Source organism: Manacus vitellinus, unplaced genomic scaffold, assembly GCF_001715985.3.
Source record: "Manacus vitellinus isolate BGI_N305 unplaced genomic scaffold, ASM171598v3 scaffold_6_pilon, whole genome shotgun sequence".
Lineage (NCBI taxonomy): Eukaryota > Metazoa > Chordata > Aves > Passeriformes > Pipridae > Manacus > Manacus vitellinus.
The window spans coordinates 6,635,475-6,656,809 of record NW_021940750.1 but is presented as its reverse complement, the minus strand read 5'-3'; the positions used below and the strand labels follow the sequence as shown (position 1 = coordinate 6,656,809).

The following is a 21,335-nucleotide window of genomic DNA, read 5'->3' as shown; positions in this document are numbered from 1 at the left end:
AGTGTGTATGGAAGTGTTACCTCACAATAATTTTTTACCTTTTGTTTCTCTGCCTGCTGCATCTTGCAAATATTCTTTTTTTTCTTCAGGATATTGCTATTCTTCCCACTAACCACCCATGTCCTGCTGTATGTAGATCCCATGAGCTGCAGTAGGCCTTTTTTTCCTGAAAATATGATATTTAATGTATTTCTAAGACAATGTGTTTTGGTTGGTTGCATTGCACTTGTAACTTCTTGTCTATATTGTTGTGGTTATTTCTCTTAATGTCAGTATCCATTCAGACTTTCTACATACAAAATTAATTAAGGGTGTAGCTAATGGTGACCTTGGCATCATCATTGGACACAGTTGGGTAAGGGGAAAAAGGGTCCATGTATGGAATTTTGTTGCAGTAAAAAGTGTTCCAGGGCTTTCCTTTCTGCTTCTTTTATTTCTCCTAAGTATTGGGCTTGGAGCCAAGGATTTGGGATTAAGTGGCTCTATTGATCTGGTGTGCAGTGACAGTGCTCATAGTCCCTGAAGTAATGATTTGCCTTTGCTGCCTTGCTGAGAGGAAGATGTTATCCTCTTTTAGATGGTTATTCAAAACTGCTGAGATTCTATGAATAGACAAAGAGTAGCAGTTAAGGGAGATTAAAAAGCTGGATGTGCTATATGTCTTCAGGAAGCTAATACTCCTAGATATTAGAGGCCTGATGTTTCTGATTTATTATTCTGTGCCACTTCTCATACTAGGAATACAGCACAGCAGGAACATAGGTTCTCTGCCTCATTTCCATTTGGCTTTTTTCCTGTGTTGCTAGGTCTGTCTGATATGTCTGTGGGTTTTTTATTTACAGGGCCACCGTATGAAACGGCAGGTGGATGTCTGGGGGAGCTGGGGTGAATGGAGCAAGTGCAGTCGGAGCTGTGGCGGTGGAGTCAGCTTTCGGCAGCGGCACTGCTATTCCCAAAGGTGAGGGCTAACCTCCTTTTTTTGATTCTTTAAATGTGTTTTTCTGTTACTGAGCTCCTGCAGTTATGTTCCAATATACATCCAGAACAAAAATGACGTAGTGTTTGATCCCAGGGGAATGAGACCCCTTTGAGATGAACCTTACTTTCAGTTTTATAACTACTTTTTTGAATAGTGCCCTCTTCAACACGTCCTTGCTTTGGCTCCTCTGATAGAGCACAGCAGTTTCTCTGTTGATCCAAGGCTATGCAATCAGGTGATTGGCATGGCAGCAGCTGTTCATTGAGGTCTGGTGTGGCAAGCCCTGGGGGCATGGAGAACAGTCCAGAGCAAGTTGGTTCCTCTCCTGAGAGCTGGTGACTGTGCCAGGATTTTCTCAGGCTCGTAAATCTCAGGAAGGTAAGTTGCCCCAGAGGAAAGGAAGAGCAGAGTTGGCTTAAGAAGTGTTAGCACTGTGCCACCTCACTTGCAGCTGGCTTAGCTGCATTCTAATGAGGATGGTGACTGGTACTGCACCTCTTGAGAATGATGCACCTTAGAGATCCTGTTGTGGATGAAAACAAAGAAAAGGAGAAAAAAAAGCCAGACTCTCAATAATATCTTAAAAACCAGCCTCTCTGTGTTTAGAGAAATGATGGGGGGTTGTAATAGAAGAATCCAGATTTGTGAAGAGCTGCTGCTTCCCACACAGAATAAAGAAGGATCTCTTTTGAAAGTGGCCCATTATGGTATACACCTGCCAGAATCCCTGGAGGCCTGTCTCTCCATTTCAGGAATATTGAGGTATTAGACACTGGTTGACTTTTCAGATCAATTTCCTCCACAACTGTTACTCTCCATATTTCTCAGCCAGAGTCATTTGACCGGAATATGGGTGTTGCACACTTTCCATGGACATGTTTAGCTCTTCTTACTAATGGGCCTAGTCTGCCTGTAAAAAGCAAGATAGATGATGTACATACCTGTTCTGAATTGGCCACTACCCTCCTGCTGCTCATAACATGTTTCTCTGTCTTGTATGAACACCTCACCTATTTGCTGGTGGAGAATGGACTAAAAGCTCTGCTTCCATTATTTAGTTGAAACATGACACCAAAGAGCTGTACTGCTATTGTTCATGGTCTGTGTCTCATTCATGCCAGAACACGAACCATAGCAGAAAACAGAACTAGAAGATACCAGCTTGCTTTAGTGGTGCAGAAGTGCATTTTAGTTATTTTGCTGTTTCAGGAGTCTCTGTGAGGGTGATACGCTTGATGTGAAGGTGATTTGTAATGTCTGCCATTTTTACATGTGTATTCTTCAGAGAACTTCATGTAATTTTTCTGACTTTCAGGACAGAAGGTCCTTCCAGTTGTGTTGGCCCAACACGAAGCTATCGGTCATGTAATGTTCAGGTATGTAATGTCATGTAATGTTCAGTTCTTTGTTTTTGTTTTTTCTTGCCTGTTGCTGCTTTTCCCCAGAAAAATGTAATTCTTGAGAATTGAGAAATAATGTGTCATTATAATTTCTGTTTCTCTGGCATCACTGGTGAATGCAGTTCATTAATAGTACCCCTTCAAAAGTATATTGAAATTATGCCTCTGATTTGATATGGGAGGAATAACAATAAAACCCAAATTTTTATTGCACACTCAATTTTCCTCCTTTTTATAAAGACCTAATACATTTTCTCCTCCAAACAGAGCTGCCCGGAAGGCTCCCGGGATTTTCGGGCAGAGCAGTGTGCTGAGTTTGATGGGACAGAATTCCAAGGAAAGAAGTACAAGTGGCTTCCGTATTATGGAGGTAATGATGAACATGTAGGGTTACATTTCATCCCTACTTATGAACAGTATGTTTTGAAGTGACCCTAATGTTTTTTACTGTAGCGACCTCGCAGGATACTTTCTCAGTTGGAGTGTGGGGCAGGGAGTGGCATGGAAAAAATCTTTTTGCCAGCAGCAAGGCATTGCTGTCACAAAGGCACTGGATGCATGGGCCAGGAGGCAGCATTGCAGCAATATATACTTGTCTCTTGTAACAACCATTCTTTCAGAAACATTGCTAAAGAAATCTGGAACTGCTTGCAGTATGTTCTGAAGTATTAGAGGAGTAGAAGTTCTGCTGTATTTTCCAATATTGGCAAAAGAATATTGGTAGGGCACAGAAGAAACAAATGCATATAATTAATGAGTGCTTCAGAAAATATGACATCTCTTCAATTGCTTTCTTGAGGAACTAACTCAGAAGGCAGGTGTGAGAACCGGGGGGTCCTTGCTCTGAGCTTTGATATGGTATCATTCACAGTTTGTTAACAAATTATGAGGGATTTTAAGATGGATTTAAAGGGGGGTTTTGTTGGTTGTTAACAGTTCTGTGTCAGCACTTGTTCTCATTCTAGAAAGCCTTGTACTCCAAGGGAGCATAAGAACAATCTTACTAAGAGTAACCAAATATCTGCCTGAACCAATGTCCCCTGAGGAAACGATTGCATACAGTGGGACTTTACCAGGGTATTTTTGCAGCCTCCAGCGGTTTGTGACCCAGAAATTTGTTCAATATCTGCCACTTAATATCAGTCCACCCCTCTGTTTCTGCTCCTGTGATCTAAAACTAGGTTTCTGATGTGTTATCAAGCTATAATATAATGTTTGTTTTTTGTCTCCTGCCAGCACCCAATAAGTGTGAGTTAAACTGTATTCCCAAGGGAGAGAACTTCTACTACAGGCACAAGGAAACTGTGGTTGATGGGACTACCTGTGAACCTGGCAAACGGGACATCTGTGTAGAGGGTGTTTGTCAGGTTAGTCATCTTGCTGCTTCCTTCATTCGTCATTGGGTCTGTCAGTCTTTCTGTTGCTTCCCTTTGTTCTACTTGACCTTTCATAATAGCATGAGAAAAGGTGAATCATTCAGCTTTCAAGGTACTGAGGAGCATGTGGACAGCATTTATCTGTCTCTGGATGTGAAATAGTAGATATCAGCCCTGTCCTTTCTCTGTCAATTCTTTCTCTGCCCTATCTTGACTTCACAGACTTCATACATTCAGGCTTTCTTATTAGATCTGTCCAACATTTGGCCATTTTTTTTATTTTCTCTGTCATTATGGTTTATTCATATTAATGCTCCTGTGCTCTGACAGGCTGTTGGCTGTGATAATATGCTGCAATCTGACAAGAAGGAGGACAAGTGCCTGCAGTGTGGAGGAGATGGCAGCACCTGCTATGGTGTGAAGGGCACTTTTGATGTGACCAGCCTCCCCAAAGGTACAGATGATCCTAGGTGGTTTGGGCAGGTGAGAAGGAGAGATTTAAACTGAAAGTCAACTGCTACAAGGGCTGGTGGGGACACCTGTTCATGTGATAATTGTAGGCATGCTTGGATGTTCACTTGAAATGTCTGTATGGTGTGTGGCCTTAGCATCAGAAAATGTACTGATGGCCTTATCCTGGGAATCACGTCCTTAATCTCTGTACATACAGAAGCTCTTGCCGTGATGCTGGTGTCTTTCCCTGCTCCCTCTCAAGCAGGTGCTGTAAATGTACCATAAGAACACAGCTATGTACTGCCTTTGTAAGACTGTCCAGTATCTTGAGAACCCCACCAGGATTAGTGCAAGGCTAGAAATGGGACTGCATCTGCTGCATTTGGCCAATTTTGAAAGATTTCAAGATAACAAGTACATTTGTGGTCACATCTCTCTGTGTTGAACTCCAATATGATGCTTGCCGACATTCCGAAGATTTTAAAATCTAAAAAATAGAATATGCTCTGACCCCTGTGCTTACTTTTCTGAGGAATTTTTTACACACATGACCTGTGGATGATGTAGGGTGAAACTACCCAGAATGCAGTCAAAATGACAGTGGAAATGCTTCAAGCCACCTGCAAAAAGCTCATGCTTTTCAGGCACCAACAAAACTGTGAGCATCTTTGGCACAGAAGAGTGGCTGTGTGGCATCCACAGACAGATATTGAATAATTCCCTTTTTTTTTTTTTTCAGGTTACAATCAAATCTTTATCATCCCTATGGGAGCCACAAGCATCCAAGTTAAGGAGGTTATGCCCAGCAGGAACTTTCTAGGTAAGACTTACATCAGAATCTGTGTCAGTCCGTTTGGATTCCAGCCATTATATTAAAATCTGGTTTTGAGGTATGGACTTTGGGATGTTTGTCTTGAGGGTTTGATATGGCAGAGGGGGAAAACTCTCTGGACATCAGGATCTGAATACTGAGTGATCTTGAACTGTTACTGAAGCACAACTCAGAGCTTCACATTTATCTCCTTACTGTCCTGTGGAGATCTTGCTGTTAAGTGGGGAATAAAAATACCCACACTGAGACTTCCTGCCCGGAAACTTACAAGGAGTCTAGTTGATATAACAAAATTTGGCTATGAGTTCTGTTGTTTGGTGAATGTAAACCCTAACTACTCCTGCCATCCAAAAGTTTGGAGTGGGATTCTTTTCTCCATAGATTTCTTTTGGGCATTTGTACAACCTCAGGTTCTGGTCATGTGCGGGCAAAAAGGAGAGAGAAATGTCCTCGCCTAGCTTTCTGGACAGGGCTAAGGAAATTCCAGTGGAGAAAGCAGATACTCATCTGCATTCTGACTCTTCCATCACCCAGTGCTTTGGACAAATCAGTCTGGTGATGTTTTCCTTTGTAGAAAACTGGATGCAGCACCCATCTTTGTTTTTTGAAGAGAATATCTGATGAACTAGTTAGTGGTGTAGAGGCAGTGGGATGTGAATCCCACATCTTAACAGCAAGCAGGACAAAGACTGTGCCCTAGCACAGTGGGGAATGCAGAGGCAGGGCAGGAACATGCTGGAGGCATTTGTCTGTTCAGCAAAAAAGTGCTTGGTCTGCAGCAAAGCTGGCAAGAACCACTGTCTGAATGTGGAGCAGCTTCTGGCAAGAGAGCCATATGGGAGGACAGCATTGTTGGAGGACGATGGTCACCTTCATTTGCTTGTGACACAGTGTTGAGTGAAAGCATGAGCATCCCGGTGGAATTCTTATGATCCTCTCTCTCTGGGGTGTGGGTTTGCCCAGCTGTTAAGAACGTGCGAGGGGAGTATTACCTGAACGGGCACTGGACAATCGACTTCAGCCGGGCGCTGCAGGTGGCCAGCACGGTTCTGCACTACGACCGGGGCTTGGAGGGTGATCTGGCCCCAGAGCTCCTCCATGCCCGTGGTCCCACCACAGAACCCCTCGTCATTGAGGTAAGCAGCTGTGCCTGCTCCCTGCTGATGCTCTGATCTCTTTGCATAGCAGTGCTCGATTTGTGCAGTGGCAGTGCACTGGTGGATACCATGTGGGAAAAACTGGTGAAGTGATGGGGCTCCTGGGAATCTTACAAGGCTGTAGGCCCTCAAGCTAGACCAAGGTGGTCTTCTTTCAGAAACAGCACAAATTGCTGCTCTGGTTCTATTGCCCACAAATGAGCAAGGCAAGGCTCAGTGTTGGTTTCCTGCCTATTCTCCTAGACGCTGACTTTAAGGGGGGTGAGAGTCAGGACCAAGCAGTGTTGGGGCAGGGACAGGCTCCAGGACGCTGCCTGTTAAACTGTTCTGTAGGGCAGGAAAGGTACTCACTGTTACAAGGGCAGCTGGATTTTCTGAAGCCAAGAGGGATGAAGACACCCTTCTCTGAAAAATAGTGCTCTCCAGAGTATGATAGAAGGCAAGAAGAAAATACAGTGCTTCTTGAATGGGAGGGGTGCAAGTCAGCTCAAACCCTCAGACATGGTGGAGAAATTCTGTGGAGAGGAAAAGTGTTATTCCCCTGACTTCCTCCCATGCTTTCACAGCTCATCAGCCAGGAGCCAAACACAGGGGTACAGTACGAGTATTACCTGCCCCTGCAAGGACAGGCCACGAGTTACAGCTGGAGCTACAGTTCCTGGAGTGAATGCAGCTCTGAATGTGGAGGAGGTAAGAAGAGAGGACCTGGTCGCTGGCAGCTGGTGTGGAGTTTATATCCACACCCTGCAGACAGTGTGCTGCCCTCTGCAGCTGCTTCCCAGCAGTCTTCTGCTGGAAGGCAGCATAGGTATCTGCAGGGGGCAGCTAAGGTTTTGTCAAGGAAGGGTCATGCATGGAGTCACAACAGGACTGTGTCCCATGCCTTGTCTTGTATTATTTTCCATGCCCTAGTCCTAGTCCTAGACTATTATTACAACCTGTTAAGAATCTTCATAGATAGCCTTTGTTTTGTTTTGCTTTGGCTCTTCGTGGTCTTTTCAACCACTTTAGAGGTCCTCTCCAAACTGATCTGACCTACAGTACTAAATCACATCATTCTTCTTGACCACAGCCTGGAAGATGCCCTCTCTCCAGGAGGACTGTCAGACACTGGAATGTCATGTCATGTTCAGTTTACAGATTCTTCCATGAACATTATGGATTTCAAGCTTAAAAGAAAAAACAAAATCACCAATCAAACAAAAAAAACCCTCTCCAGCTGATTAGTATATTTTGTCTATAGGTGCTGAGACTGTATTTGCCTGGGCACTCATATCCTGTAGGAAGCATGAAGAGCTGCAAGTTTTATTCCCATATCCAGTCTTCACAAGACTGGCCTTTTAAGTCTAACAGAAGGACCTCCCCCTCCCAGTTCTTCAGCTGTATACTGCATGCATCTTGCGGGGTTCCTTCATGAGCAACATATGGGTATGGCACTTCCCTTGTGAGTCTCAATCTGTAATATAACAGGAAAATTCCCTCAGCTACACAGAATTACATTGTTTCCCTTGCCCTTCCAGTAGATTCCTGTGCCGTGGGAAGGCATCATTTGTACATATTGTCAGAGACAAAGAACTACACCTGGTTCTTTTCCAAAATGGCTGGGACAGGCGCAGATTCTACCCGAGTTTAGAAACTTGTCTTGCCAATCCTAATGCATTGTAAACCTAGTCCTGGGTAGCTTGTGTTGATCAGATACGCTCTTGCTTGTACTGTAGGTTTCCAATCCCGGCTGGTGTTTTGTACCATAGACAATGAAATTTATCCGGACTATATGTGCAGGAATAAACCACAACCAGACAATAACCGGACATGTGGTCATCAGCCTTGTCCCCAGACAAAACGGTACGATTTCTTTCCTTCTTCTGAACTCTGACTTCTTCCTGAGGTGCTTTGGAACTGAGAAAAGGAATGACATGCTCACTTCTACCCTCCAGCATGGCTCTCTCCAAAGAAGTGTTTCGCTTCTTAGAGAAAGCCCAAGACAAAGGATGGGGGTGATAGCACTGTGATAAGCATTTCTGTGTGCACAAGAAGAGGTCTTAATATATTCTGTGTTCATTTTATAGACTAAATTAAATCTGTTTTCCAAAGTATGGAAAGTCTTCTAGCCCACGTAGGAGATATGAAACAAATTCTCTGGGTTTTGTTTTCTTGAGCTGGAGCCTGCAAAGACACAGTAGAAGGTCAGAGCTGGTGTCATTTTAAGTAATTTCTGCATTCCCAGTGTCCTTGCTCTTGGAAAGGGATGAATCCTGGAGTTTTTTCATTCTCTAGCATTTTCAAACCCCTTCACTCAGCCATTTCCACCTTGTCCCTTGTTGGCATAGCCTTACAGTTGGCTTCACTTGGCTCTTACATGGGCATCCAGAGCTATAACCGGAGCCTTAGCTGTGGATCTCTCTGTGTATCTGGTGGGTGCAGCGGAGGCCTCTGAGAGCGCTTGTGTGCATGAGAGGGCACCTCGGAGCATTCCTGAATACATTAATATGTTAACCTGTAGTTACTTGTTTTAAGTTCTTTAAATCCTTTGTTCTGTGTATAAAGGACTTCTTACGTCTATCTGCCGCAAGCCTGGAGTCAGAGTGGAGCACGGAGCTCTCAGATGAAGAGGTAACGAGGAGAAGGAAGTTACAGAAAGCACAGGAAGGCAGCTGCTCTCTTCTGCTCTCCTCTTAATTGCCCAATGAATCCATGGGGGCTTTCCTCTTTGGCACTGGTGGTAGCAGTGGGTGTTGTTTCGCTTTTGATTCTTGCCAGTGAAAAGGATGGTGGAGGGTGCTGGCTGGCAGCTTTGCTTAGGTGGTTGCACATGCCTCTGCTAACTTTATTCTTATGGAACTGAAAAGGGGACAAGTTCTTCATATCTGGCTGCTTATTATGATAACTTGTTTTTTCTCTGGAATCAGAGTAAAGAGGTTCTGGAAGACTTTTAAAATTTATTTATCAAGATAAATAAAAACATAAATGAAAAGAGAGCATGATGGATTGAGCAATTGAAACATTGGCCAGGATGCTAACATGCCATAGCAAAAGCTACAGTTTCTTAAAAGCTCTTCTTTCTTTGGCATGGGCCCTACAGCAGGCAGAAAAGAGCCTATAAACTGTGATGAGTACCAGGATATGACAGATACAATAATGTACACTGAGATATGAGAAGTTAAAAGCATCAAAAGCAAAACAGTTGTCTCCCAGCAAGCTGCTAATAGCTTAGGACTTGCAATTTTTGCCCTCTGATAAGAGTCCCAGCCTTATGGTTGTTGACCTTGTCTTACAAAGAAAATTAAACAGATGTCAGAGATGTCTCGACTTGGAATTGAAGGAAGCTGTAGGTGAGTGCATCTGATTGATACAGTGTTTCTAAAACTGTACATTTGCTTTACAGGAGGCAGAAAACAGTTGGGGTGGGGTGTTATTACCGTTGGAGCTTTTGAAAAATCTTAATCATTTAATTTGTTATAAACCCTGCAACCACACCGCTGTGTGGCTTCTAATGGCTGTATTTGTTCCCTTTCCTATTTTATAGGAAAGGCCATTCAGTTTTGACCTGATGTTTGCATCTTTAGCAATAAAGAAGGGCATCTATGGAGGTGAATGTGGCCAAGTTTACTGTGGAGTTCCTGTTAGGATGTGAATGTGAATTGGCTGGCTGAAACTCAGTGTAGGTGTGGCAAGGGCCAGACTAGGGAAGTAGCTGGAATGCTAGGGAAGAAAACATGAACTGCCTTCACTCCCTGGCTGGGGCTTATCTGACTGCAAGGGGATATAGCAGCTGGCACACAGATCACCACGATGCTCCCCCTACACAACCAGCGCCTTTTGACTGCACAGCACACTGGAGTCAGGGATGAAACATCATATTGTCCCTGAAGCCACCTCATGTTAGGCTGTGCTCCCAGCTGCCTGGGCAGCTCTGAGGCACTGAAGCAGCCACAGGCAGAGATTTTAGCATCCAAACAGATTGTTTGGTGGACATTCCCCCTTCTCCTAGCAAGGGTGTATCACTTCTACAGCAGCTTTAGCAATCAAATACAGGACAAAATCTATTTACATTTTTGGGGGCTTTTTTCTATGTGTACTGTTAGAGAATTTGAGCAATGGAGGAATAAACCAGCCTTCTACTGGCTCTCAGTGAAAAGTTAACAAGCACTTCTGAGAGTGTGTGGCATGGTTTGCAGGCAGAGTGAGGGCTTGCCTTGGTTTTACTGATTCTGATAATGTATAGTTGGGCTGGTGTGGATTGCTTTTCTTTTAGTTGACGTGGATTGTTTTCTTTGGTTTTTTTCTTTATTTTTCTTTGACGTTTTATTCCAGGCATGACATTTTTGCGGATATCAGGAGACCAAAAGCCATGGAGAGAAATCTTCTCTTTTTGGGAGAACTCTGCACTTCCAGAGAAACAAGTGTTTTGTAGCTTGGATATGTCTATGGAGTGGCATTCATGCTCTGCATTACCAATTAAGCTGAGTGGCACTTGGTCAAATGGGAACTCACTTCTGACTCTGTTCTGCAAAGGGACATTTTCCCTGTTTGATTTCTACAGGAATTTGGCACTGACCTCCTCTGTGCCTAGAGGCAGTTTAGCTGGGCTTACTTTTTTTTTTTTTCTTGATTCTGTGACCTGCAGGTGGAAAACAGGAGAGTGGGGATCCTGCTCAGCTACCTGTGGTGGGGGCACCCAGACTCGCTCCGTTTACTGCGTGGCCTTTGATGGCCAGAGCTCGCAAGGGGTGGTGGATAATGCTGAGTGCATGGCCTTTGCCCAGCAGCCTCGCAGCAGCCAGCCCTGCAATGTGAGAGAGTGTGCCACCTGGAGCACGGGGCCCTGGTCAGAGGTGAGGGGGTGTGGGTAACAGCCTCTTGGCACCTCCTGCAGGAGGATGTACCAAAGCTTGGGGATAAAGAGCCAGGCTTCTTTTCTGGGACTATAAAAAATGTGTGTCCCTGGACAGGTGGCGTGCAGAGGTATAGGACTTGTCCCTGCAGCCCTCCTATGCCCTCCTATGCACACGTCCCTGTTCCTCAAAACTGTGCATGCCCCTGTGCCTCTGCACTTCTCATTGCATATTGTTTCTATTCTGGTCTGCCAATCCTTTCCACACTGCTGTGTTTTTATCAAACTCACCAGACCCAGCACTGGCTGGGTTTCTGAGCCAGGCCTGGTGAAGGCAGAGAGTGGGCAGGAGAGCTGCTGTCCATCAGCCAAGGATGTGCAGTAACGCTCCCTCCTCTGTAAAACAGGAGCTCCTGGCTCCTGCCTGTGCTGTTGATTTCCATATTGCTGCCTCAGCAGTACAAGCCCAGGACAGCAGTACTTCAGTCACAAGAGTCGGTAAGCAAGGTACTCTTGTAACATTGGTGACCTGCTGTTTTCTGTGTGTCTGCACAGGGCTTCTCCAAACACAGCCACATGGTGCATTTTTTATGCCTGTGTGCATTTATATCTACAGCATTGGAAACAGTTCAAATTGTATATGCTCAGTGAAGCCAGCCAGGTTTTTAGAAGGCATCTTATGTTCCAAGGGCTTAGAAAGTAAAGGGAGTATCTACTTAGTCCATAAAGCACTAGTGAATTTTCCTCTTTTAGAAGAAGGACATGCACACTTGTAACATTTGACTTACAATCTTGTGGTGGTACTTTGAGTAGTGCAGCAGCACAAAATGCAACTTTGAGGCATGGGAAGTCCCTAGACTGGGAAGTCCTTTTTTATATATTTTTTTTCCTTTTGTGAGATTCCAGGTGTGACTTTAGGATTCTGGAGTAAGAGCACTGTTTGGGGAAGTTCTTACAAACGGATTCCTAAGTGAGTCATTTTGAGGTTCTCAAAAGCGACTGTGTTACATGTACTCTCAGAGATAAAAGGTCAATCTAGTAAATGAATGGCTGAAACACAGCTGGGAAACTCATCTAAAGTAATTCAGACTGTCTCCAAGTTAATCCTCTCTGTTAGAGAACTTGGTAATTCATGGAGAAGTAGGCTGGATTCCTGGAAACACCACTGTGAATTTAAGAGGGCATTGAAAATGTCACAAATCAGTTACCAGTATAGAAGCTGTGTCCCAGCTTCACATCGTAAAAATGGAGCACAAGGTCTTTAGGTAAAAGACATGAGCAGTATAAGAACCTAATCTTTTATCTTCTCTAGAATTCTTTACCGTGGCTGATTTTAATCAGGTGTAAATAATATGAGTTTCCAGATATTTTCTACCGTGTATTGTTCATATCCTATTGTTCATAGGCCAAAATCATCCAGTGACTTCCAGATGTCCCAGGCCCTATCCCATGCTCCCATGCCTTATTGTCTCTTCTGCAGCATAAACAACTATTCTGCTAACTCCCACCCCAGAAGATGATTTTAATGATAGCTGGTTTTTTAGGCAATCTCAAAATGGTGTTCTGCCCTAATATTAGAGAGAATGGCCCTGAATTGCAGGAGGAAACAAGGTGCATCTTTGTAATTTTTGGGTCCCCTTTCTGCAGTGTTCAGCCAGCTGCGGGGAAGGAGTCCAGACCCGGACCATCACCTGCAAGACACAGCAGGGCTCTCAGGCTCAGGACTTTGCTTGTCTAATGGAGCCAAAGCCATCGGCCACCCAGCCCTGCCTTAGGGAGAACTGCATCCAGGAAATTGGCTGGCACGTTGGAGACTGGGGTCTGGTGAGCACCGCACTTTCATGGTTCAGATATTCCTGATTATATTGTTGTGCTCCTCACAACAAGCTTTGATCCTTGCAGCCTGCACATTGGCTGAGGCTGGGAGCATGTACTGCCTCATTACCAGCCCCTTGGCTCACAGTCGCGTTGTAACTGGCACGGGTAATGCTCCAGTTAATCTGCCGCCTGCTTGGTATGCAGCTGCTACAAAAATAAATCCTTCTGAGGGGCAGATTATAGTTTCAGTGACAGTGGCAAAATGCAGCCAATAAACTGAAACAGTCCAGTCTTGCTGCTTATTCACAGTTCTTTGCTCCATCTCTGTGATCAGCAGAAGAAGCTCTCTGGCCAAGTTCAGCTTAGAGCTCCAGGCTTCAAGGCTGGAGCATTTGGGGATTACCATTGCATTTGGTGATATCGTTTAAAGTACATTTTTGTAATTATTCAGATAAACTGTGCTTCCAATGGATTTGTCTTTGTGGAGGAAGCCAGACTGTGTTCAACCTGGGAAAAGTGCCAGGGGGTGGAGATACAGGTAGATCCAATGCATCAGGTGACTTCCAAACATGCTTTTTCATTTCTGTGCTAGCCAGACCAACTAGTTCTGAGTTAAAATGTGTTACATCTGGTTATTCATGAGATATAGGCCAAGTTTTAGTAACAGCTAAAGAAGTTGCATGCCTTAATCTGATTTTCCCCTCACTTTCTATTTTTTGGAAGGGCTCCTATCTGCCTCTAAATAAGAGAGCAATACTCTCCCAATGTTTGTGGAGCTTGCCATGAGCTGGGTGTGTTACACAAGTACATCATACTATCCCCTCCCCCGAGCCACTGCTCGTTGCTCCCTCCTCATCCACAGTTTCCAGTGAGGTGAACTCCAGTTAGCTGCTTACAAGAAAGCCACCAGTTTGCTTTCCAGTTGTATATTGTTGCTCTAGAATGAATAGTTCAAAACTGACCCCCCTCACAGCTGGTGGGTCCCCAGAGAACTGAGGTGCCTTCAGGCTGAAATAATTCACTCAAGCTCCATGACATATCACTGTGGGTAACAGCAGCTCATCTGGATGTTACAGGCTGAGCATGGCTCAGGTAAAATGGTAACATGGTTTAAAGTACGATTTTCTAATTGTTTAGATGAATCCAGCTGAAATATTGTTTGCTTTGTCTTGGTGGAGGAAGCTGTGCTCAGCCTGCAGCTATTCATGCAGCCGTTCCACACTTCTGGTCTGTGGGGTTTCTGCATTCAGCCTCTGCTGCCTGCTCACTGCCTTGTCTCTGTGCCCAAGTGTTCCAAGAGCTGCGATTCAGGCATCCGGACACGCCAAGTCATCTGTGCTGACGGTGACTCCAAATTCTACAGTCCTGAGATATGCAAAGCCAGCCAGCCAGAGAAACCAGCCACCCTGGGTAGCTGCAACATGCAGCCCTGCTACCTGCCACAGCGTGAGTGGTATTGCTGCACACTAGCTTTTCCCAAGATGCTTTTTTTTAGGAATAGAAATTCACAGCTCTGCATCAGCTTATGTTCTCATCTTCTTGCCTGCCTGTCTCCATCCTTTGAGTTTGCCATGGTTATGTGCACAAAGCATCTTCGGAGTCCCAGTACCTGTGCTGTTTGAAATGTATGCAACAGGCTTGGGAACAAAACTGGTGTGTATTCATTTTGAATTCAGTATTCTGTGATGGCTCATCCAGTGTGTGCTGCAGACTGACCCCAGGACTCCCAGTCTAGAAGGATGGTAACCTGAGCAGGCTCAGTAGCTAAAAACTATAGCAAACTCTCATCCCTCATTGGACCAACTATAAAGAAGTCACAACTCTTCAGAATATTTTGCTTGCTGTCTGTGTCTAGTCTTCACATTAGAGCTCAAATGCTGACTTTTGTCTGCCTGCCCGTTGTAGGTCACTTGTTCTGACAGTCCAATTGAATCTAATTGCTGCTGAGCAGCTGTTCCAGGAGAAGAGAAACATTTTCATCTACTTTCGTCTCCTGCTGACTACTGGATGTATTTGCAATTATTAGAGAATATGCTGGACTAACTGCACTCATTTTGTGTATGTCTCTCTTTGCAGAGGTCCCCAGTATGCAGGACACTATGGGATATGATGTCACTCGCCAGTCCTTGCTGACACGTTACAACCCAAACGGCCACGCCCCAGGTTTGGAAAAATTTTCTTAATTTGGGTTTTTGATGATGGGGGACTTGGAATAGGGTGTGGTAGGGGACAGGATCCTCCCTTTATTCATTTCTCTAATTCTTTTCATGGGCTTCTATAAATTCATGGATCCAGGGATAAAATATAGATTCTTTTACACCAACAGTGAGCAGTATTTGAATATATCCATGCAGAAGACATGCATATAGATCCTGAGTTCTGTCAGCATGACTTAGGTCGTGGCTGAGAGAAATGGTGCCCAAAGCAGATCGTAGGAAGAAGAAAGGATGATGTGAAGGGATCACAGTAACATGACAGGTGCTTTTTCATGGGACAGCAGAAAGAATGGTCAGGGCAGTGAGCAAAGACCCTCAGGACAACCATATCTGGAAGGGCTGGCCAGAAGACACACATTCAGGTGATGCAGAAAAGCCTGTCACATAGCCTTGGGCAGGTGAAAGAGCAGAGATGAGGAAAACTGACCAGATTTTGATGCTCACCTACATACTTTAATGAGTTCTCTCCCCAGATTCTGGTGATGAAAGGATGCTCCCTGGGAACACCATGATCCACAGTACCTCTGGGAATCACCACATTCCATCCACCAAGGACCATGGCATGAACTTGTTTGCTGTTCGCTGGGAACCCCAGTCACATTTATCGGGTTCCCATCAGCTCGGCTTCTCTCAGGACCCCACTGCAGGGCCTGGCTCTCGGGACTGTCACCAGAGCCCACATGGCTGCTGTCCAGATGGGCACACTCCAGCTTCAGGCCCTTTGGGGAGAGGCTGCCCTTTCAGCACCTGTCACCAAAACAGGTAGTTGGAAGTAGATAGGCCTGAGCAGGGAGGCATTGCCTTTCCTGGGGGCTTCCTGAAATTTATAGCCTGTGCCTGTTGAGCTGGGCAGGTAAGGTATTACTGCAGCCCTTCTGTCAGTAGGTATGGGTGCTGCCCTGATGGAGTTTCAGCTGCCCAGGGTCCAAACAACATGGGATGCCCACAATATTACCGTGACATTCGAATGAGCCAAAATCATCCCACTGTGGCCACTCCAACAGTAAGTACAAAAGCTCTTTGCAATTTTGGAGTTCATCAGATACAAAAATTCAGATTTGACCCTGGTGACTCACTTGTGGGTTTCTGTTGGGCTTCATCTCTGCTAGTAATGCTGAAGAATCAATACTCCAGGCATGGCATCAAGCCTTTTGGCCTGCCTCACTCCTATTCAATCTGGAGCATCCACCTGTGATCCTCTATAAGCAGGGAACAGAGTGGGTGGTGGGGAGATGTCTGAGAAGAAGACCATCCTATGTAGAACTGATTGAATAATCCTGAATAATCCAATTTCTGTCAGTCATGAAATTGCCATCCAATTTCTAGGATAAAAAAATGGGGAAAACATGGCCGCTATTAATTGTCTTTGTTTGTCAACTCTGCAGATTAATTGAAGGCAGGGAGATAATCCCTCTCATAGCTTGGGGTTCTTGTTGGAGCCAGCAGAAAAAACTGTCTGGCTGCTGGGCTGCTTAGGTTTGTCTTGCAGAGAAGTGAAGCCCTGGCTCCATGGCTAACAGCCAAGTTCCCCACCCCTTCCCAGCATGAAAGCCTCTAGGAGGCAAACAAACAAATAGTGGTGCCTCTAACAGCTGGCCTTCTGCAGCTGACAGCTTGGACACGGTGCCTTGCATGTGGTACTGTTCTCATGTAAGCATGATAAATTTTGGCTTTCAATTCCTGTCTCTAAGGCAAGCCAAGCCTTGTCCCAGCAGCATCCCTCGGGCGAGTGCCGCAGTTCCATGTACGGCTGCTGTTTTGACAATGTCGCTTCAGCTTCAGGTCCTCGAGGGGAAGGATGTCTCAATAGGCCCAACCACCGTAAGTGATGCTTTGGCTTCTTGGTTTAGAAACACAGAAAAGAGTTCAGGAGCACATGCAAGCTTCCTGTGTAGAGGCTCTGCTCCCTGTAAAATGTAGTAAATTATATCTTTGAAAATAAATTCTACCTGTTGGCTGGGGCAGCATAAAATTGGAGGGAGTGTAGAAAAGCAGCCAGAAGGTTCAGTTCTGTCAGCTACAGCAAAAATTCTGATCTTCTGCTGATAGTTGGACAGAAGTGTGTTTGTGTGTAGGACTACTGGGGAGCTGTTTGGCCCTGAGAAGAAACCCTGATGCAGCCTGGTGTGCCCCAAATTATTTTCCGAGGTTTAGGAGAAGTAGGGCCCCTCTGAGGAATCAGGGCCATTCTCAGCCTTCAAACAGCTCATGGGCAGGGGTGAAATGAGAGCTACATCAGGATGGAGGGATTGCTCAGGGTTGTGTGCATGCCTTTAGCCAGCAAAGTTCAATCAAGTGCCTGCTGTGCTATAAGGGTGCTAGAACTACTGGGCAAAAGCATCTCTGTTCCTTTAGTGCCCAGTTGTACCCTCTGCAGGCATATTGCTCCTGCATTTCCTTGCCCTGTTGCTGCAGCAGACACATTGCTTTGTGGCCAATCCTGTGGGGCTGTCATGGGGAAGGGGGAAGCTCTCTGGATCCTCTCTGCTGAAACACAGCTTCGCAAAGGACCCCTCAGTCAGAGCCCTGCCTCCAGTGTTTGTCAGCATGTGACTCAGAGCAGTGCTGGGTTTGTAGACACATTGGGCTGTGCTCTTCTTTATAGCAATGTGGGGTGGGGAGGGGGGTTTTCTGTAGTGCATGAGTCTTCACAACTGGGTCTAATCTTCTCACTTTGTGGGCTGGAAATGTGCAAATGGTAGCCAGGAAGAGGAAGCCCCAGAGGCAGCCTTGCAGTTGCACAATTCCCTAAAGAAGGCTGTGAAACATCTGTCTGGTATCTAGATTCAGAAATGTCTTTGAGGATGGTGGTTCTTCAGTCAGAGACAAAACTGACGCAAAAAGGAAAATGTGAGCTGCCGCCCAATTTCAAAGCAGAGCTGGCTGCAAAACCCAGATGTCCTACTTTTCCACCTGCCCTCTGCCCACATCAGGTCATCTAGATAGGTGGCTTGAAGCAGCTGGACCTTTGTGCTTTGTGACCCTCACATCTCCCTCTGTTGTGCTCCTTTTGGTAGCGTACCCTGTGATATGCCTGCTGCCCAGTGCTCATGGCCCCTGCACAAACTGGACCACTCGCTGGTACTTTGTGAGTGTTGTTGGCAAGTGCAACCGATTTTGGTATGGTGGCTGTCATGGCAATAAAAACAGCTTTGCCTCGGAAGAGGAGTGCATGAGAGTGTGCCACAACTCTGTGGGGGTCAGTCGTCTGGAGCACCAGCCCTCTTCTGGCACAGGAGCCCTGCAGCGCCAGCAGACTGGCTCCTACTCTCCTACAGGGGCTGCTGAGGGTCAGCAGCAATCACTCACAAGACAGTTTGCAAGTCACAGCCAAGAAGGAAGAACCTATGGGGCTTCAAACCCTACACAAGGCAGCCGCAGACAGGACAGCTGGAGAAGTGAGGTGCTGTCAGAGTCCTTGCCAAGGACTGGTATATTGGAGAGCCAGCGCTGGAACACACGGCAAAGCAGGTTGGACAGCCTGAGCCAGCTGCACTTGCGGGAAACAGCAGTACCTGGGCCCTCAGAGATCCAGAGCAGCAGTGGCCAGCAGGTGCTGCCCCGTGAAGGCAAGCAGTGGCATAAGGCTTTTGGAGCAGGTGTTTCCATGACGGAGGGATTTGGGCACCAGGAGTCTGCAGACTTGTTCCCAGCACAGGCTCTGCACAGGTGATGATTTTTACCTCCACCCTTTTCTGCCAGATGATTGTGAAGCATCAGTGCAGCTTTCTCTGAAGTTAAAGTGTTACCCCATTGGGACCAGCTATCTGGGAATACCATGTGATGGATTAGCTATACATATGACCCCTTGATATTGTTATTCAGGCCCTGGAGTTACCTGCTATCTTTTTCCTTGCACTCTCCCTGGTCTCTGACAGCACTTCAGTATGGTGTGTGAAACAATTGCAGAATCCTGGAGTCTTTGTCTGGGAGGCCTTCTTACGCAGTAAATGAGAATCCATAGGTGTTTTCCTTGTTCTGACCAACAAATTTAGCTGACTCTTTGACTTCAGAGCCTTTATCTCAGCACTGCATAAAGTAGCAATGAGTTGTTCTATGGAAGACTTTAAGATGCAGAGTTTGGGTCAGGATCCAGTCAGTATTACCCTGAAAATCAGGAATGCATAGAGCAAGATCTAAACATGTCTGCACTGGATCTGTGTCCGTCTGCTGAGCTGAACTTCATTTGTTCAGAAGAGAGGGGTTGCAGGACTCTCTTCCAGGAGAAAGGGCAGCTGGTCATGCTTTGTCTTGTGGTTGTAACTCATCAAGAGTCAGATTAGAGGACACAAAGGAGGGCAGCCAAAGTGCCAATAGAATCACTTTCTCTTTCAGAACAATCTTGGAGGAAGCCAAGCCCTCTCTTGTGACAGCAGTTGTGGGACAAAACATCCAGCTGGTCTGCAAAACAGGCATGTCCCCGCTCTCCAGAGTGGAGTGGATGAAGAACAGCCGACCAGTCTCCTCTGACAGGTGAGCTCAGCTCCCTTCATTGTAGAGCAGATGGGCTCCTTGCTGGGCAGAGTGCCAAATATGCAATCCGAAAAGGACTGTCACGGTTTCACCCCAGTTGGCAACTAAGCCCCATGCAGCCACTCACTCACCCCTGGTGAGATGGGGGAGAGAATCGGAAGGATAGAAGTGAGAAAACTCGTGGGTTGAAATAAAGACAGTTTAAAAGGTAAAGCAAAAGCTGCAGGTGAAAGCAAAACAAGGAATTCATTCACCACTTCCCATGGGCAGGCAGGTGTTCAGCCATCCCCAGGAGAGCAGGACTCCATCACACACAACAGTGACTTTGGAAGACAAATGCCATCTCTCTGAGTGGCCCCTCCTTCTCCCTCCTTCCCCCAGTTTTACATGCTGAGCATGATGTCATATTGTATGGAATATCCCTTTGGTCTGTCAGAGTTAGCTGTCACAACCGTGTCCCCTTCCAAATCCTTGTGCACCCCCCGCACACTGGCTGGTGGGGTGGGGTGAGAAGCAGAAAAGGCCTTGACTTAGTGTAAATACTGCTCAGCATGAAAATGAAAACATCAACACTGTTTTCAGCACGAATCCAAAACACAGCCATATACTAGCTACTCTGAAGAAAATTAACACTATCCCAGCCAAAACTGCCACACGTTATTCATCCCCCCTTTTTTTTTAAGAAATAAAAAGGCCCGTGTATTGACCTAAGAGCATGAACTGTCCACCTGTTCTGCACATAGAAGAAACAGGTACAGTCTGCACCAGTAATGAGATGTTGGCTAGAGTTATGGGCAGAGCAAGTGCTGTCCCATAACAAGGCACTAGTGGAAGCTGACATGTGGGTAGCGATGCAGAAAAATGTCTCTCTTGAATTCATCTTTGGGCAGCACGAAGTCACTAATCCAGGGTGAAACCTACAGCCAAATAACCCAGAGTTCCTGCGGCTGGAAGTTTCTGGCACATCAGGTTTTTTTTTAAACTCATTTTAAACCTGTTTTTCCTGGGAGGTCTGTTTCCAGCAAGAGTTTGGAGCCAGTCAGTCCCTTTGTGTTATGAAAATTACAGTTAAGAAAAGCCCAGTTATGCTTTTCTGTTTGCAGTTGACTGCTGGGACTCAAGCTCCTCCCTGGGAGGGCAGTTTGCCTCCTCATGGGAGAGGATTACTGAAAGCAGTTCCCTGTTTTCCCATCTCAGTTTCTTCTTTATTCCTGACCTCCTTTCTGGCACAGTTATTTCCCCTGCCCGTGACCCCTCTGTGGTCAGCAGGGTTTTGTTTTTTTCTAAGCCAGTGAGGGCACTACATGGTGATGGTTTATGTAACATCAGCACGAAGGGCTGCTCTGCCTCGGCCAGTTGCTGCCGGTGGCCAGGCAGAGGCAGTCAATCCTTGCACGTGTTGCAGGCACACCTACCAGTCTGACAGCTCCTTGGTGATCAGCCACGTCAAGCCAGAGGATGCTGGGATGTACACATGCCTCACTTCTGATGCGAAGAAGACAGAGAGCCGACAGATTCAGTTACAGATCACAGGTGAATTATCTTCTGCTTAACACCAGAGAATTAGCTCCAGGGCTCCTCATTAATGGTTATTGACCACAGGCTCAGTAAAGCCAGCTGCAGGAGCAAACTTTCTCCACTGGCAAGAGGGAGTGTGGAAGCAGTAGGGCCTCTCTTAGTGTGGTGTTTTCTCATTGTGCTGGTTTAAAAGTTAACCAGCAGGGGGAATGAACCCAACTCAAAGGAGAGATTATAAGTCAGAATAACAATTTATTGAAATAATACAGTAAGTACAAT

At 45.8% G+C, this 21,335-nt stretch overlaps 1 protein-coding gene across 4 annotated transcripts in view; it reads left to right on the top strand.

Annotated features, from left to right (window-relative positions):
- The window catches only part of PAPLN (papilin, proteoglycan like sulfated glycoprotein), a 53,119-nt gene that overhangs the window by 21,929 nt on the left and 9,855 nt on the right, over positions 1-21,335 (top strand). Inside the window, exons 3-22 of one of the 4 annotated variants that reach the window (XM_018082357.2) lie at positions 843-958; positions 2,295-2,355; positions 2,647-2,749; positions 3,616-3,746; positions 4,086-4,209; positions 4,948-5,028; positions 6,004-6,176; positions 6,764-6,887; positions 7,916-8,042; positions 8,745-8,810; positions 10,825-11,032; positions 12,679-12,855; positions 14,139-14,295; positions 14,926-15,012; positions 15,539-15,827; positions 15,951-16,068; positions 16,757-16,886; positions 18,083-18,734; positions 19,401-19,538; positions 20,944-21,071. In XM_018082357.2, the coding sequence (XP_017937846.2) occupies positions 843-958; positions 2,295-2,355; positions 2,647-2,749; positions 3,616-3,746; positions 4,086-4,209; positions 4,948-5,028; positions 6,004-6,176; positions 6,764-6,887; positions 7,916-8,042; positions 8,745-8,810; positions 10,825-11,032; positions 12,679-12,855; positions 14,139-14,295; positions 14,926-15,012; positions 15,539-15,827; positions 15,951-16,068; positions 16,757-16,886; positions 18,083-18,734; positions 19,401-19,538; positions 20,944-21,071 (3,190 nt within the window). Of the gene's footprint in view, positions 1-842; positions 959-2,294; positions 2,356-2,646; positions 2,750-3,615; positions 3,747-4,085; positions 4,210-4,947; positions 5,029-6,003; positions 6,177-6,763; positions 6,888-7,915; positions 8,043-8,744; positions 8,811-10,824; positions 11,033-12,678; positions 12,856-14,138; positions 14,296-14,925; positions 15,013-15,538; positions 15,828-15,947; positions 16,069-16,756; positions 16,887-18,082; positions 18,735-19,400; positions 19,539-20,943; positions 21,072-21,335 lie in introns of all 4 variants that reach the window. The other 3 variants (XM_029964178.1, XM_029964180.1, XM_029964179.1) reach the window with 3 other exon arrangements.